This window comes from Cryptomeria japonica, chromosome 2, assembly GCF_030272615.1.
Source record: "Cryptomeria japonica chromosome 2, Sugi_1.0, whole genome shotgun sequence".
Taxonomy (NCBI): Eukaryota; Viridiplantae; Streptophyta; class Pinopsida; order Cupressales; family Cupressaceae; genus Cryptomeria; species Cryptomeria japonica.
In genome coordinates this window covers 535112129-535126682 of record NC_081406.1, presented here as the reverse complement: position 1 = coordinate 535126682, position 14554 = coordinate 535112129, and the positions used below count along the sequence as shown (strand labels likewise).

Below are 14554 nucleotides of genomic sequence, written 5' to 3'. Positions count from 1 at the left end.
CGAATATTGTCTTCAGAAAAATTAACCGGGCCATCAATGATAATCTTTATATTCTATGTTCCAGACCAAGTTCCCATAGCAGTGTGGTTTGCAATGACTATGAGTCTAGGGTTGCAAGGTCTTGGGAAATTCATGTTGATGTTTCCTTGACTTTAAAGCCCAATTCTAAAAATAGAACTAGCCAAGGTTGGAGAAGACCACCTCAGGGTTGGGCCAAAATTTATTTTTATGGGGCGACCAAAGGTAACCCAGGGCCGATAGGATGTGGGGGACATAACTACAAGCTTGTGTGGGTGGAGGGTGATTCCAAAAATATTATTAACTATCTTAAAGGTATATCAAAGCCCTCTTGGAATGTCGAAGTCTGGATTAATAAGGCTAGGTCAATCATTAACTCTTTTGATCAATGCTTCATATCTCATGTTTTTAGGGAGTCCAACTATGTGGCCGACTACTTAGCTAATAAGGGAGTGAGAAGTACTAGTCAAATGAGTTGGACCAATGAGGATAAATTGGACACTAAACTATATATGCTTACTCTTCATGACAAAAATTGAGGCAGCTAAATTTATGAGTACTTTTTCCATCATATCTAGAAAGATCGACCCCTTCCCGCATATGGCATGTGGTTATAGTGGTCAGTGTCATTATTATAGAATTAATTTGCGTGCTTTGTGGGTTGATATTGGCCTCATTTGGGCTTTCTTTCTCAGTCTGAAAGTTATGAGTTTCTTCAGTCACAGAGTGGAGAGAAAAATGGGTGGGGCTAGGAAGAGAATTAGACCTTCTAGCTATGTGCATCTCAAGAAGGACAAGAAAATATGGAGGCTCCTAGAGAAAGGGGGTGTCACCCCCTATATTGAGAGGTTGATGGGGATAAATAAGGATGTGACAGCCTATTTCAAGAAGAATTGGAAAGATGTCACCATCACTCTGCATGGGTGCAAGGTGATAATTGATGAGAGTTTGATTACACAGGTCACTGGCCTCTCGACTGATGGGATGAAATATTACAGGAACATAAACTACATGGAAATGGTGGTGCAAAACTTCCCTAAAAATGAAGAGGAGAGGGTCGAGATGGTGAAGAAAACGGTGAGCTACTACGACATCTTTGTCATCAAGGAATAAGGGGCAAAACTCCTCAAGGTAATAATAAAATATTTCACTCTTGATGGTCGTTTCACTCGGGTTTATGGACATCACTTTGTGCTTCTAAATCACTTATGTTATGGTGTCAAGGTGTCCTTTCCTTTTTATCTGATGTCTGCCTTGAGGGCTAATTTTAGGGACCATAAAAAGAACCCTATTAAGTTCCCTATCCTCCATGAAGGGCTTCTGGTGCTTATTGACTCTCATTTTCATGCCCTTTGTGCCCCATCTGATTATTTCCCTACCTCTTCTAAGGATGACACTAGCAATAGGGAGTCGGGAGGTGAGGAGTCCAACTCAGACTCTGAGGCAAATTCTCCTCCCCCTCATATAAAATCCAAATCTGAGATTTCCCCGAAGGCTAAACCTTCTTTGGGTAAGGGTAAGAATGTGCGGAAGCAATTAGTTGTTTCTTCTTTGTCCACCTCGGCTTGTAAGGATTCCCCTACGTCTAGTGGTAATAAGGCTAATTATGAGGGCTACAAGAGTGGTAATAGGGCTTGCATGAAGCCCAAAGCCAGAACCCTAAGAAGCTCCCTTCGTCACCCCCTTCACCGCCTTTGCAGAATACCACCAAGGACATTCATGCGAAGAGTGTAGAGTTGAGTGATAAGAGGGATGACTATGACAATGTTTTGGGAATGACCAGGGACCACACCATTGATACTTTCAGCATGTTCAAATGGCTCTTTCATGAGCTTAAAGAGGTCAGACTCAACCAAAGGGCCTTGGGTAGCGAGATGGATGCTATTCCTGTGGTCACTTCTCAGGAAAATCAGAAAGGTAACGAGCAATGGACGGAAGATGAAAAGAAATTAGTAGTGGACTGCATCAACATAGCAGTTGAGGGCATTGATCAGATGCAAAAAATATTTGAGGATAGGCTCACCCATGTGGAAGAGAACTATAAGAAAATTCAAGCCACTCTCATGATAATTATGACCAATAGTCACAAGATTGTCAAACACACGGCGGATGGCATGAATGCCTTGGTGAATAATCTTAACAAAGAGCAGCTGGAGAAAGTTCTAATCAATATTGGTGATGATAATGAGAAGACTCGGGCTGATCAAGGCCGTTGTAAGTGGACCCGAGGCAACATGAAGAAAAAAGATGCAACTTAGAGTGTGAATTACAAAGAGTTGAGGATGGCTACTGACAGGATGAGCTTGTTGGAGGCTAAGGTCGCTGAGACCCTTATGTAATTGTGTTGTCTTTTCTGTGTTTTTGTGTTTTGTGTTCTGGCTCTTTGATGGTTTTTTGTCTACCCATTTGGTCATTTGCTGGTTTCTTGGCTGCTTTATGTATTGTCTTATCTTTTGCAGCCTATTTTGTTTTGGATCTTTTAATGCTTCAATTCTAAGCCTTTTAGAATCTCCTATGTAAAGGGTTTCAGGGCCCCTTCAAAACCTGTTTTTGCCTTAATCCAAAACATTTGTTTTATTTATATAGTTAGGTTTTGAAGTTTCACCAATAAAATCTAATAGCATTCGCTTTCAATAATAAATAAAAAACAATTATCAATATTGATGATTATTTATTTATTACAGAAAGTGAATAATGCTAAACTTCATTAGTAACACTTGTCTTTTATTCATTAGCAACAATATTTATTTATAGTTTAGTAGTACTCATTTTCAAATATTAATATTGTCAGTATCATTCATTTTCAGACTTTCTAAAATTAAATAAATAAATAATTACCAAATATAATTTTTTGCATAAAAACAATTTAGTTTAAATATGATTGTACTCATTCAAAAGTGTTAATATTAGCACTAGAATTCATTTTCAAAAATTAATATTGTTAGTAACACCTACTTTCAAAAAGTAAATATAATAAATAATTATCAATTTTATTTTGAACAAGAATATTTTAATTGAAATTTGGTAACATTCATTTTTTAAATTAATATTATGGGTAACACATATTTAAAAAAAAAAAAAATTGTTGGTAGCACTCATTTTATTTACTTATTTAGTTTTTGAAGTTTAACCAAAAAAATAATAGCATTCACTTTCAACAATAAGTAAATAATTATCATTTAGTATTGAAAGTGAATAATGCTAAATTTCATTGGTAACACTTCTATTTTATTAATTAACAACAATATTTATTTATAATCTAGTAACACTCTTTTTCAACTAAATCTTTTCAATCACAAGAATATTTTAATTTAAAATTTGGTAATATTCATTTTCAAATATTAAAAAAGAATTTCAATACCTTAAATTAAAATTTGATAACACTCACTTATTTTCTCTCTCCTCTCCATCCTCTCTCTCTCTCTCTCTCTCTCTCTCTCTCTCTCTCTCTCTCTCTCTCTCTCTCTCTCTCTCTCTCTCTCTCTCTCTCTACCTCTTTCTCTCTCACTATCTCCTTATATCTCTATCTCTCTATCCCTCTATCATAGTGCCACATATATCTCTATTTCTCCCCCTCCCTCTCCTTCTCCTTCTCCTTCTCCCTCTATATCTATCTATCTCTCCCTCTACCTCTCTCTATCTCTCTATCTATTTCTCTCCCTCTCCCTCTTCCTCTCCCCCTCTATCTTCATCTCTACTTTTATCTACACTAAACTAATGACACTATTGGCAAGAACTTGATGTTGTGCGTCTCTTTTTAAAATATAGGTATCTTAATGATGAAGAGTATTTAAGGTTTGGGGGACATCTAATGTATCATATGAGACAAATGTGTATTTTCAAATATTGTCCTTATGTTGTTTATCGATCCATTCCAAGTACTTTTAGTGAAAGTGTCTCACTAAAAGCACCAACATCAAATAGAGTTAAATATCATGTATGACAACTTGTTGATTGTGTCACGTTTATATATATCAATCATCTATTATTTATTTTTATTATTAGTGTTTTATATCAAGGTGCCTTGACTATAAGATGTAGCTTTTGTGAGCTCATTATTAAACTTGGAAAGTATCCAAGGTTTGAGGGACATCTAGGCTATCATACGAGAAGAATTTGTGCATGTGTTCAAATATTTTTATTATGTTGTTTATTGTATTCATTCCATGTGCTTTTAGTGAGAAGTATTTTATTAAGAATATCGACATCAAATGAAGCAGAAATATCATATATAGTAGCTAGTGGATTGCACAAATATTTCAATTTATCAGCCATATGGTGTCTTCTTATCATTAGTGTTATAAATCAAGGTGCCATCATTTTAATATGTGTCTTCATCATTAGAACGCACATGTTATCCTTGTAGAAGTAGAAGAAAGATAGACAATCATGGTGCCAAGGTGACGACTCATCCCAGTGCATTGCTAAAAGGGGCCTGTGTAGCTTAGAAGCTTCTTAAACATGAAGGTTAAAAATAATGACCTAAAAAGATACAAGATAAATGCATACTATGCTAGATCTAAAGTTGTGAAAATGGAAGTGCAAACTTGACCTAAATCACTTCTATACTGATAAATTTGAACTCTAAACTTCTAAATTCAAATTCCAAAAGAATCTCACTTACTCCCTACTATTAGAAGTTGTGTTATACAATAACAAACATTAATATTGAATTATGTATTAAGCTGTGATATTTAAAAAAAAATCATTTGCTTATTTGAAAATCATACGACTCCACTTACTCCCTACTTTTAGAAGCTGCATTATTAATAACAAACATTTATATCGATTTATGCGTTAAACTGTAAAAATGTTCATTCATTTGAAAATCAAACAACTCCACCATTTGATTTTCACATAAAGAAAAAAGATTGTAAGACAAAAAGAAACAATATGACTTTTTTCATTGATAGAACACAATATATAAAATTACATCATATTTTTAATATATAAGAACCATTAACTTATTTCAATCCACAACATACATCTGCCTGCTTCTTACCACAGATTCCACAAAATCATAATTTTTGAAACTAGAAAGTAAAAATAATGTGCTTTAGAAGCTAGCAGGGAAATCTGGAAAATGATAAGAGATAAGGAGGTTAGAGAGGGTTTGACAGGAGGTCTCGATCATTTCCGAGTCTTGGGGCCTCTGAATGGCGAGAAGATGCCCCTGGAAGATTAGAAGGCTATAAGATTCTATATTTTGAAGGCTAATATAGATGAAATCGGGCTTAAGGGAAACGATAGAGATGATGAGGCAGTCGAGGCTCTGCCATGGCAACAAGAGGCTCTGCTTTGGGTGTGGAGAGGCCATACGTCTCTGTCAAATCCAAGTCTTGGGGGCTCTGGTTCGCAGGAAGGCGCCAGTGGAAGCCATGGAGAAGATTGGCGAGGCCCAGCTGAACCACTTTCAGACCCAGACTGGCCCCTGGACACATCCTTCTGCCCGACCCGAATGGCAGCAGCTCGTAATCTCTGCCCTTCACGTCCAAGCTGCTGCCCTCAAACCTCTCTGGCCTGAATTCCTCGGGCTTTTCCCACAGTGTTTCGTCTCTGCCGATTGTCCACACATTCACGAATGTTATGGTGTTGGCAGGGATGTCGTACCCTCCAATTTTGCAGTGCTGAGTGGAAAGATGAGGAACCAGCATGGGGGCAACTGGGTGCAGCCTCATCGTTTCTTTCACTATACCTTGCAGGTATTCCATCTCAACAATGTCTTTCTCTTGCACCCATCTTTCTTTTCCCACTATTCTGTCCATTTCTTCGTTTGCCTTTGCCATTTTTACAGGCTTTTTAAGAAGCTCTGACAGCGCCCATTCCACAAGTGTAGCAGAGCTCTCTGTTCCGCCGGCTATCATGTCCTGCAACCCCAATAACACATCTTTGATGAGACACTTTTTCTTTTGGATAGGCCAAACCAACAGTTTCTTACGAGATCATCCTTCTTTTAAATGGAGGCTTTAGCAATAATTTGTTTTTTAATAATTTAAGTTGTTTTACAAAAATAAAATTATGGATAAACAATGTTTATCTAAAATGATGGTTGTGGAGAAATTAAATTGCAGGAACAAGATTTGGAGGAAGCAGAATAATAAGTGTATGAGCAAGTCAAAGAAATTTTGAACTGTCATATGAACAAGACATATTGATTAGAACAAACCAAATCATATCAAAGAATTTAATCCCTTGGAAAGCATGATGAAAAATACCATCTAAGAGTTGCAATTAAGAGAAAGGCTAGGTTTTAAAGCCTGATTTTATCATCTTAGATATGAAATAGAATCTGGACTGTTCCGAAAAAAAAGGGAGAAAAAGAACTTGTAGTTCCTGGAGTAAAAGGGTAAAACTGAATGACACTTCATTATTGAGTGTCCAGCATATGAGGCATAAACCAATTTGAAAGTGACAAGTCTAAATGAACTATTTGATGAAAAAATATTTCACAAAACTGTGGGTTTCTTAATTCAGATCCACCACAGAAGAATTGACAATGAAAAAAACTTTAAAATTGTTAAAGATAAACTCTTGATCCTTTAATTGCTATTTGATAAAACAAAGACTTCACAAAACTGAAAGTTTCTTCATCAAGATCTACAACAGAAAAATTTACATAAAAAACCTTTAAAATCGTTAAAAATACAACTCGGATCCTTTAAACTGATGGAATCCTAATCGTCATTAAAATAAATTCATTCATTCATAAAAGAGGAGATCTGTCTTGGGTGTGTTGTGGTGAACACGTCGACTGTTTATATGGAGACTGGGTTTCCATGAAAACAGCGGGTACATAATTACCAAAAGTACCTGCAGAATAAACTCTTCTAGCAATAGATGTGGAAATGTAACCCTAAACTTCAATTTTAACTGAAATCACACAATTTTTCCCCAAAAATCCCTACTTAACCAGACACCTTCCCTTAAAGCCCCAATTTAATTGTTTACCTGAGTGAAGGCCTTGACTCTGTTCCTGGTAAGATTGTTTGCAGGATCATCACTCTGTTGCAGCAAGACGTCCACCATATCAGCAGGCGCATAATCAGGCACGCTCCTCCGCCGCTGGTCATGCTCCTCAAGCACCTCCTCCAGAAAGACATCAAATCGTCGGCTGAGCTTCTTCATCCGTCGGACATAGCCCTGCAGATCAAGGAAGCTCAGGGCAGGAATGTAGTCTCCAATGTTAAAAACGCCATTGAGCACAAAAAGCTCCTCCAGCATATCCTTAAACTCATGGGGCTCGATCTTGTTACCGCCATTCTCATCCAAGTAGCGCTTCCCCATAACCATCCTCGAAATAATGTTGTTGCTCACGGACGAGGTCTCTTCCCGGAGCTCGACAGGCTTAGCGGCGGCAGAGCTTTTGAAAACAGAGGCCACCATGCGAGCCACCTCCTCCACTCGGATATACTCGTACGATTCAAGGCGCTTAGCACTGAAGAGCTCCATGAGGCAGATCTTTCTGGCCAGCCGCCAATGCTCTCCATAGGGCGACCATGTTATGTCAGAGTAATTGTACACAGTGTATTTCCCCGCAGCGATCCTGGGGCGCGAGGCGAAAGTAACGTCGTTCGTCTTCAAGATTTCTCGGGCCATTTCGGCTGAGGATCCAACGATGCAGGGGACTGAACCCAGCTCGATGTACATGAGCGGGCCATACTTCTTGGAGAGTCGATCCAGCGACCTGTGAGGCAGACTGCCCAGATGATGCAGGTGTCCAATTACAGGCCATCCGCGAGGACCCGGCGGTAACTTCATTGATGGCCGAAATCTTCTGTAAATTAAGTAAACTGACATCACGACCAGTGCAACATAGCCCAGCAATCTCATGTTTATCTCCATCTCTATTGCACAAATGTTGTGCTCTGCAATTGCAATGGATGACAGTCCTGATGATTTCAGGGGGATTTTATAGCCTTAGATAGTATGTTTGAAGTGCGTAGAGTGGTAGTGGTCCTACCAGATTGTGAGGCGCACTTGGTTGCCATTGGACCAGTGCAACCCGATTTTCTATTTTGTGACGTCGCAATCCACTAGTACCAGGGCGGCTCTGACTTTATCCTTGTGAGTTCTCCTGTACAGGAATGCCCAGTTCCCATTTGCAGAAGACTCTGGGTTTACTTGGAACCCGAGAAAAATGGTGGAAAATGCTAGCGACCGATTTACCCCATATTCTTCGGGGTACACGAAAATATCTTTCGTGTTTTGGTCAAGAATTTGATCTGATTGTTAAGTATGTAATAGTTTAGGGTTAATTATGATTGAAAAGGTATGCGCTTTATTAGGGTCTTTGATAAAGGAAGAAAAGAGAAGAATCAAGTTGGAGAAGGATAGAACTTTAATTACATCAGATATCGAAAAACAGAGGTTATAAGGATAGAACTTTGATTGCATCAGATATAGAAAAAGAGGTTGTAGAAAGGGTATGCAAAATCTAGAAAGGGGTATAGAAAGGGGTATGTAGAATTCAATAAATAGGAGATTGGGTTGTATTGTTTTAATTGTAAGAAGTATTTCTTACATATAATGAATGGTTCATAAGGTACAACATTCACTGAAGGTTTTGCAAGTGGAGTAACAAGTTAATTTTTCATAATTAAAAATGTTTGAGTTAGATTAGTACTAGGATGGGTGACCTCTTGGGAAGGTCCAATGCTTCACCTTTGTGACCATCACCTAAATATAATGAGTGCTAAGTGTATCATTCATTCTTGTGAAAGATGGGTTCATGAGAACCACAACTGATAAAACATGAGTCGATGAGTTTTTTTTTATGAATAGGCCTTCTCTATTAAGTATAAATGTTAAAGTACATATTCACAAAAAAAGGCCAGGGGATACAAGAACACCCCACGAGAGTCACACAGCAAGATGTCGAAATCAAAAAACAAAGCTATTCATAAAAAAAATTCCTCAAGCAGCCAAAGTAGAGGCAGCCAAGGGAGGAGGACCAGGATCATCTTTCTTGCCCCATACATCAACGGGGGTCAGGAGTCGGGTCCGACACGGACCATGCATCTTCAGGGTCTTTGTCTTCTTCTCCTTCCTCCCGCCTAGGAGGCAAAATCGCTAGAGCCGGGCGGGGAAAGTTGGATGCGGTGGAAGAGGGCCACCAAAGCCATCACCAACAGCAAGAGCCAAAGTCACGAGAGCAATAAAGGGCCACCTTGAGGTAGAGTCATGACGTAGAGGAGAAGCTGAGCGACGCCTCCACGTAGCGTCTCTCTCGCCAGAGGGGCGACGGGGAGCCTGGGACCGTGAGGTCTGGGAGTGTTGGGCGGAGGAACTGCGGCCACGACGATGACCACTGGGCGAAGTGCGGTCAACAGAGATAGAATCCAGTGGCACTCTGGCAACTGCACAAGGGGCGTTGCCCCAGTGCTGGAGAAGCTCCTGTAAGTGGCCCACCTCCAGAGACACTTTGTCAGCTTGTACCTGAATCTGCATTAATGCATTATTACAAATGCACGTTTTAGCATAAAGCAAGACATTGATATCCAAAGAGCTATGAGTAAAAAGAACTACATTTCTATCTTTCCAAAGAGTAAATAGGATCTCCATTCTGAAAGCATGCCATATCTGGGAAAATTTGAAGGGGATTCTAGGCGAATCGCCCAGAAGAGCCATATGCCAAGAAAAGGACTCAGGTCAAAAAGGCCAAAAGAAATCATGGATCTAGCTCCAATACTATTGAGCTTTTCTACATAACCAAAAAATGTGCATAAAATTTTCCGGGTGACCACAAAAAGGGCATCGGGGATCAAGAACCCCCAAATGCTTAACTCTGGAACCCAAAGTCAGCCCTTGAAAAAGCACACACCAAGCAAAGTGTGCAATCTTGGGTTTAGTGGTGGCGGACCAGACAACAAGAAACTTGAGTCTCCAGGAATTCTGAGAAGACTGCAAGTGCCACCACTGATTGAGAATATGGACCATAGGCAAATGGGGAACCAACCAGAGATAACCCATTTTGGGTATGTCGCTGGTGAAAGGAGTCCAAGGATACTACTTCCAATCTTTCCACCAAGGTCTGATAGACTGAATGTCAAACTTATGTAACAAATGTGAGGGTAAGGCCGAGACCAGAAGGTCATAAGTCTGTCGATCTGGTCGAGACAAATGAAACTGGACCTGGAGGTCATCCCATGACCGGAGACTCATAGAAGCTTTGGAAAACAGATCCTTAGGTGTTCGAATGCCGCGTTTGTGAAAATGCAGAGCACTAACACCCTGGATTTTGGCCAACGGTAACCCTTGCACCTGAAAAAAAATTAAAATTAATGAATTTGATTTAAATACTACACAATTATTGCTTATCAATTAATAAGCCAAAGAACAACTATTTAATGAATGAATTACCATAACTATTTCTAAATTAAACATTAATAATAATAAAAAAAATTGCAATCATAACGTGCAAAGGAAAACAAAGAATGATTTCACATTACACACACTTGTGAAAAATAGGGTGAACAAATAGCAGATTCATGATATCCTTCTTCACAAAATTTAATAATCTTGTGTACATGATTGCAGCCCAAAAAGACAAGATAAGATCCTTTATTTTCTCTTTAGACCAAATCCACACTTTTAAATTATTTGTCTTCCTTTATCCTATCACACATAAAGAGACATTTAATAAAAAGTGCTAAAAATCTCACCTCTTTATGATAATTCACATCAATTAATGTGATTTTAATTAAGTTAATTAATTAAAAATAATAATATAATTTAATCTTATATAATCATAAAAGATATCTCATGATTGTTCACTAATATAGATATTTTTTAATTATTTCATTGCAAATGGGGAAATATTTCTCAATGGGCTAAATTTTAAATGTAGCATAAATTAAAAACAATAATTGATTCTTATTGCAAGATTGTATTTTTTGGTAAAAAAAAAAAAAAAAAATTCCTAGCAAAATGCATTAGTATTTTATCTATCAGCTTATTTTTATATTTGACGATTCTTTGTCCATTTTAAGCACAATACTAATTAGTTCTAAGCTTTATTAGACCCCATTTCAAGCCTAAGACATGGTTGTGTGTTGTAGATGTAGACACTTAAACTTGTCCCGCTCCTACAAATTTCAGTTTTACTAATTTTTTTCCAATTAAATAATTTTAATTATTTAATTATTCTGACTTTATTCTTCTAAATTAATATTCTTCATTTTTTTTAATAATCTCCTTAATTTTTTACTTTAAATAAACGATCTTTATTGTTTAATTAAATTCATTTTCTACCTTCTATAATTGAATAATCTCTTTAAATTATTTAATTATCTAATGATGTCCTCTTGAATAAATAAATTCCTAAATTTATTTAATCCCATTTAACCTTCATTTCAAATGAAATTAATTTCCCTCCAAATTCAATTCGAATATATTTCCATCTAATTCCAATTTCAATTCATGAACTTTTGAAAAACTAAATTCTCTCCAAATGACATTTCATTTCAAATTTCCAACATCACATGTGGAAATTGCTAACTAGCACTAACACTCAGTTTTAACTAGTGAGTCAACAATCACTTTTTCTAACTAGTCAATCACTTCCCCTCTTTTTGAAATCCCTTTTTTTTGACTACTCAGTCAATTCAGTTTCACTCTCAATCAAATCTTTTTACTAGTCAGTCAAGCGAGTTATTCTCTTAATCACATTCAATCATATTGAGTGAATGTCTCTCACCGAACTGTCTCATGGATTCTCAATTGGTGATCGATCATGTCCTCAAATCAATCTCAACCATCGATTCAAACTTTCAAAATAACCACTATCTTTGTAATTATTGTGCATCTTTCATTTCATTTTCTATTCCTTCATTGCGTTTGGATCTTATGATTAGAGTTAAGGTTTTAGTGGTTGCCTTTTAGTCTAATTGACATGCTAATTTTCCCTCATACACAATAGATGTGCATTCACATAATCATGAAACTTGATCATTATTAACCTCCTTCTTCTAGTCAATAAAAAAATTATATATCCTTAAAGTGTAGAGAAAATCTATAGAATTGTCACTAGAGCTTCTATTGACGAATTCAACCTAAATGTCTTAAGTTTTGAACCTCATCCAGATGAAGTGAACTTACAACAAGAAGTTCCAATCACACTACTTTAGAAACGTGTCTCTAAATCTTTAAGTGTGAATATTCCACCAAAATCAACGTTTGAGGCAATCAATAATCCATTATACAATACCACAATATTTTCATAAGATCAAATGGTAATGGCAAAGACATCGAAAAATGTGATGCATCAAAAAACATCACAAGTTCCTCAAATTGATTTGCAATCAGAGATGCAAGAACATTTTATGACTGCGATGCCTAACATTACTGATGTTCAGACCAATTCAATGATGCAACAAAATGCTTATGTACACTCAAGTTCAATATATATGACAAATACGCGTCCACGGATAAATTAAAATTTGTCAACGAGACCTTCAATCATGCCAACAAAAAGAGGAAATAGTGGCGCACAAACATAACAAATATTACAACAGTTAAAAAGTGCACAACAGGCATCATCGAATGTGCAAATGTTCAATGCACAAAAATATCATACCAAACAACAAATGGAAGTGCCTTTTCCACCTCAACATGTGAATACGAACTTGCAAAAACAACAATCATTTGGACATACTTCACAACAAGTTAGTACAAGTATTATTTTGCATGCAAAAGTGAAACTACGAAAAACATAAGCATGGCTTTTTGAAACTATTGGGTTATGTACCAGGATAGAAACAAATGGTGCAAAATCAACAAATTTCGATTCAACATCAACAACATCAGCACCAACAATATTATGTGGCTCAATATGCATAGCAAGGGAAAACAAGTTATTATATGCCCCACCAACAATAACAACAACATGAAAATGCACACTATCAACCACAAGTGTAATTTCAACAATCTAAAGGGCAATATCAACCAGAAATATAGATGGCAGTCCCATCTCAACAAGTGCAACAAAATTCTTAGTATCAAAACATGGCAATGCCTCAGCAACAAGAACAATATCAAAATGTATATATGCTAGAAACACCAAAGATGACAATTTTGAAACATCAAAAACTATTTGGGGTCACTGTGTATCGACAAAGAGGACATCCAGTGATGAATGATAAACCTCCAAAGCCCTCACAATCTGATGCATTGGCACAACAAATTAAAAATTTATACTAATAAATTGATGCATTACAAACTAAAGGGAAAAGGAAATTATACACAAAATAAGATTTGTGTCTGAATACATTTGATAAAAGATTGTATATGCCTCCCTTTCCTAAACACTTTGAAGCACTAAATTTTGAGAAATATAAGTGAAAGGGCAATCTTAAAGATCATATACGAGCTTTTCATGCAGCATGCACAAAAGTGAATTGTGATGATACATATCTTATGTGCCTATTACCGCTAAGTCTCATAGGACAAGCTATGGATTGGTACACACATTTTCTTGGCAACATACGATCAAGGAATGAGTTGGCTAAGAAGTTCATTTTTCACTTCATTTAACATAGACAATGAGATAACTATGTCGGATTTATGTAACACAAAGAAAAAGCCATGGGAGCCTTTGATAACTTTCCTACAAAGATGGAAAGGCTTGGTCATTAAATATTCTCTTGATATCCCCAAAAAACAACAAGTTAACTTGTTCATTCATAATTTGGTACCAAAAGTGATGTATGAGTTGAAACTAAAATGTCCAAGTTGTTGGAATCCAAGAACACTGAGAGGTGGGGGTCAATTAGTGTTCTACTAGAATATAAGATTTTAGCCTTATCAAAGCAATCATTCATCAACCGGTAAACATAAATACATATAACTGAAACAAATAATGCAAACACATAAATGAATACCATAACATAGAGAATTTATACGTGGAAAACCTCAATGAGGAAAAACCACTGTGGGATTTGTGACCCACAATATCAATTCACTAGCCATATGAAGAGATATTACACATAATAGGGGCTTGCACAGGCAGGAAGGTACACTGACTACAATCACTTTCTGATACAAAAATGCAAAACTGAACTCATATAATGCATCTGCGATGCCTGATTGAGTTCCGGTTAAAGCTCTGACTGTTCCGGTTCTTGAACCCTAAACCCTTATTGGAATAACATACACCTTCTGAGTACCTTAAAAATCATCTACAAATCATTATAGAATATTGCTTTCGCATACAAATGATCTTGCATACATAAACTTCGCATTTCAGATCTTATCTCAAAATGACCTAATAGACTGACTTATATACCCTTGCAAAAATTCATGCCATATGTCGGCTTACATTGACAATTTAAAATAATAATACTTGTCAGCTCATTACAAATATATATGAATTATAAAATTATTTTTTGGATACTACCCTTTGTCGGATCTCCAAGTGATGTTGGCTTCCCATACCGGTACCTAGTTTGTCGGTTACCTTTGAAATCATTGATGTCAGTGAAGTTTCTGTCGGATGTTAAAGTGAACCAAAATATGTTGCCAATGTTGCCATCAATGACAA

General features: G+C 36.8%; 1 protein-coding gene across 1 annotated transcript; it reads right to left on the bottom strand.

The window, feature by feature from the left end:
• Nucleotides 1-4903: 4903 nt before the first annotated feature.
• On the bottom strand, nt 4904-8206 carry LOC131052157 (trimethyltridecatetraene synthase). The gene is made up of 2 exons (XM_057986761.2): nt 6967-8206; nt 4904-5885 (listed from the first exon to the last, which is right to left on the bottom strand). Exons 1-2 carry the CDS (start codon nt 7858-7860, stop codon nt 5253-5255), a joined length of 1527 nt encoding a protein of 508 aa, XP_057842744.2. The 5' UTR covers nt 7861-8206; the 3' UTR covers nt 4904-5252.
• Between the last annotated feature and the right edge of the window lie 6348 nt (nt 8207-14554).

Bases quoted from the DNA above. Each gene is read 5' to 3' on its own strand.
- LOC131052157 (XM_057986761.2), bottom strand. From the start codon at position 7,860: ATGGAGATAAACATGAGATTGCTGGGCTATGTTGCACTGGTCGTGATG. The intron at 5,886-6,966 runs GTAAACAATTAA...TTGGGGTTGCAG, and splicing joins GAGTCAAGGCCTTCACTCAG to GACATGATAGCCGGCGGAAC.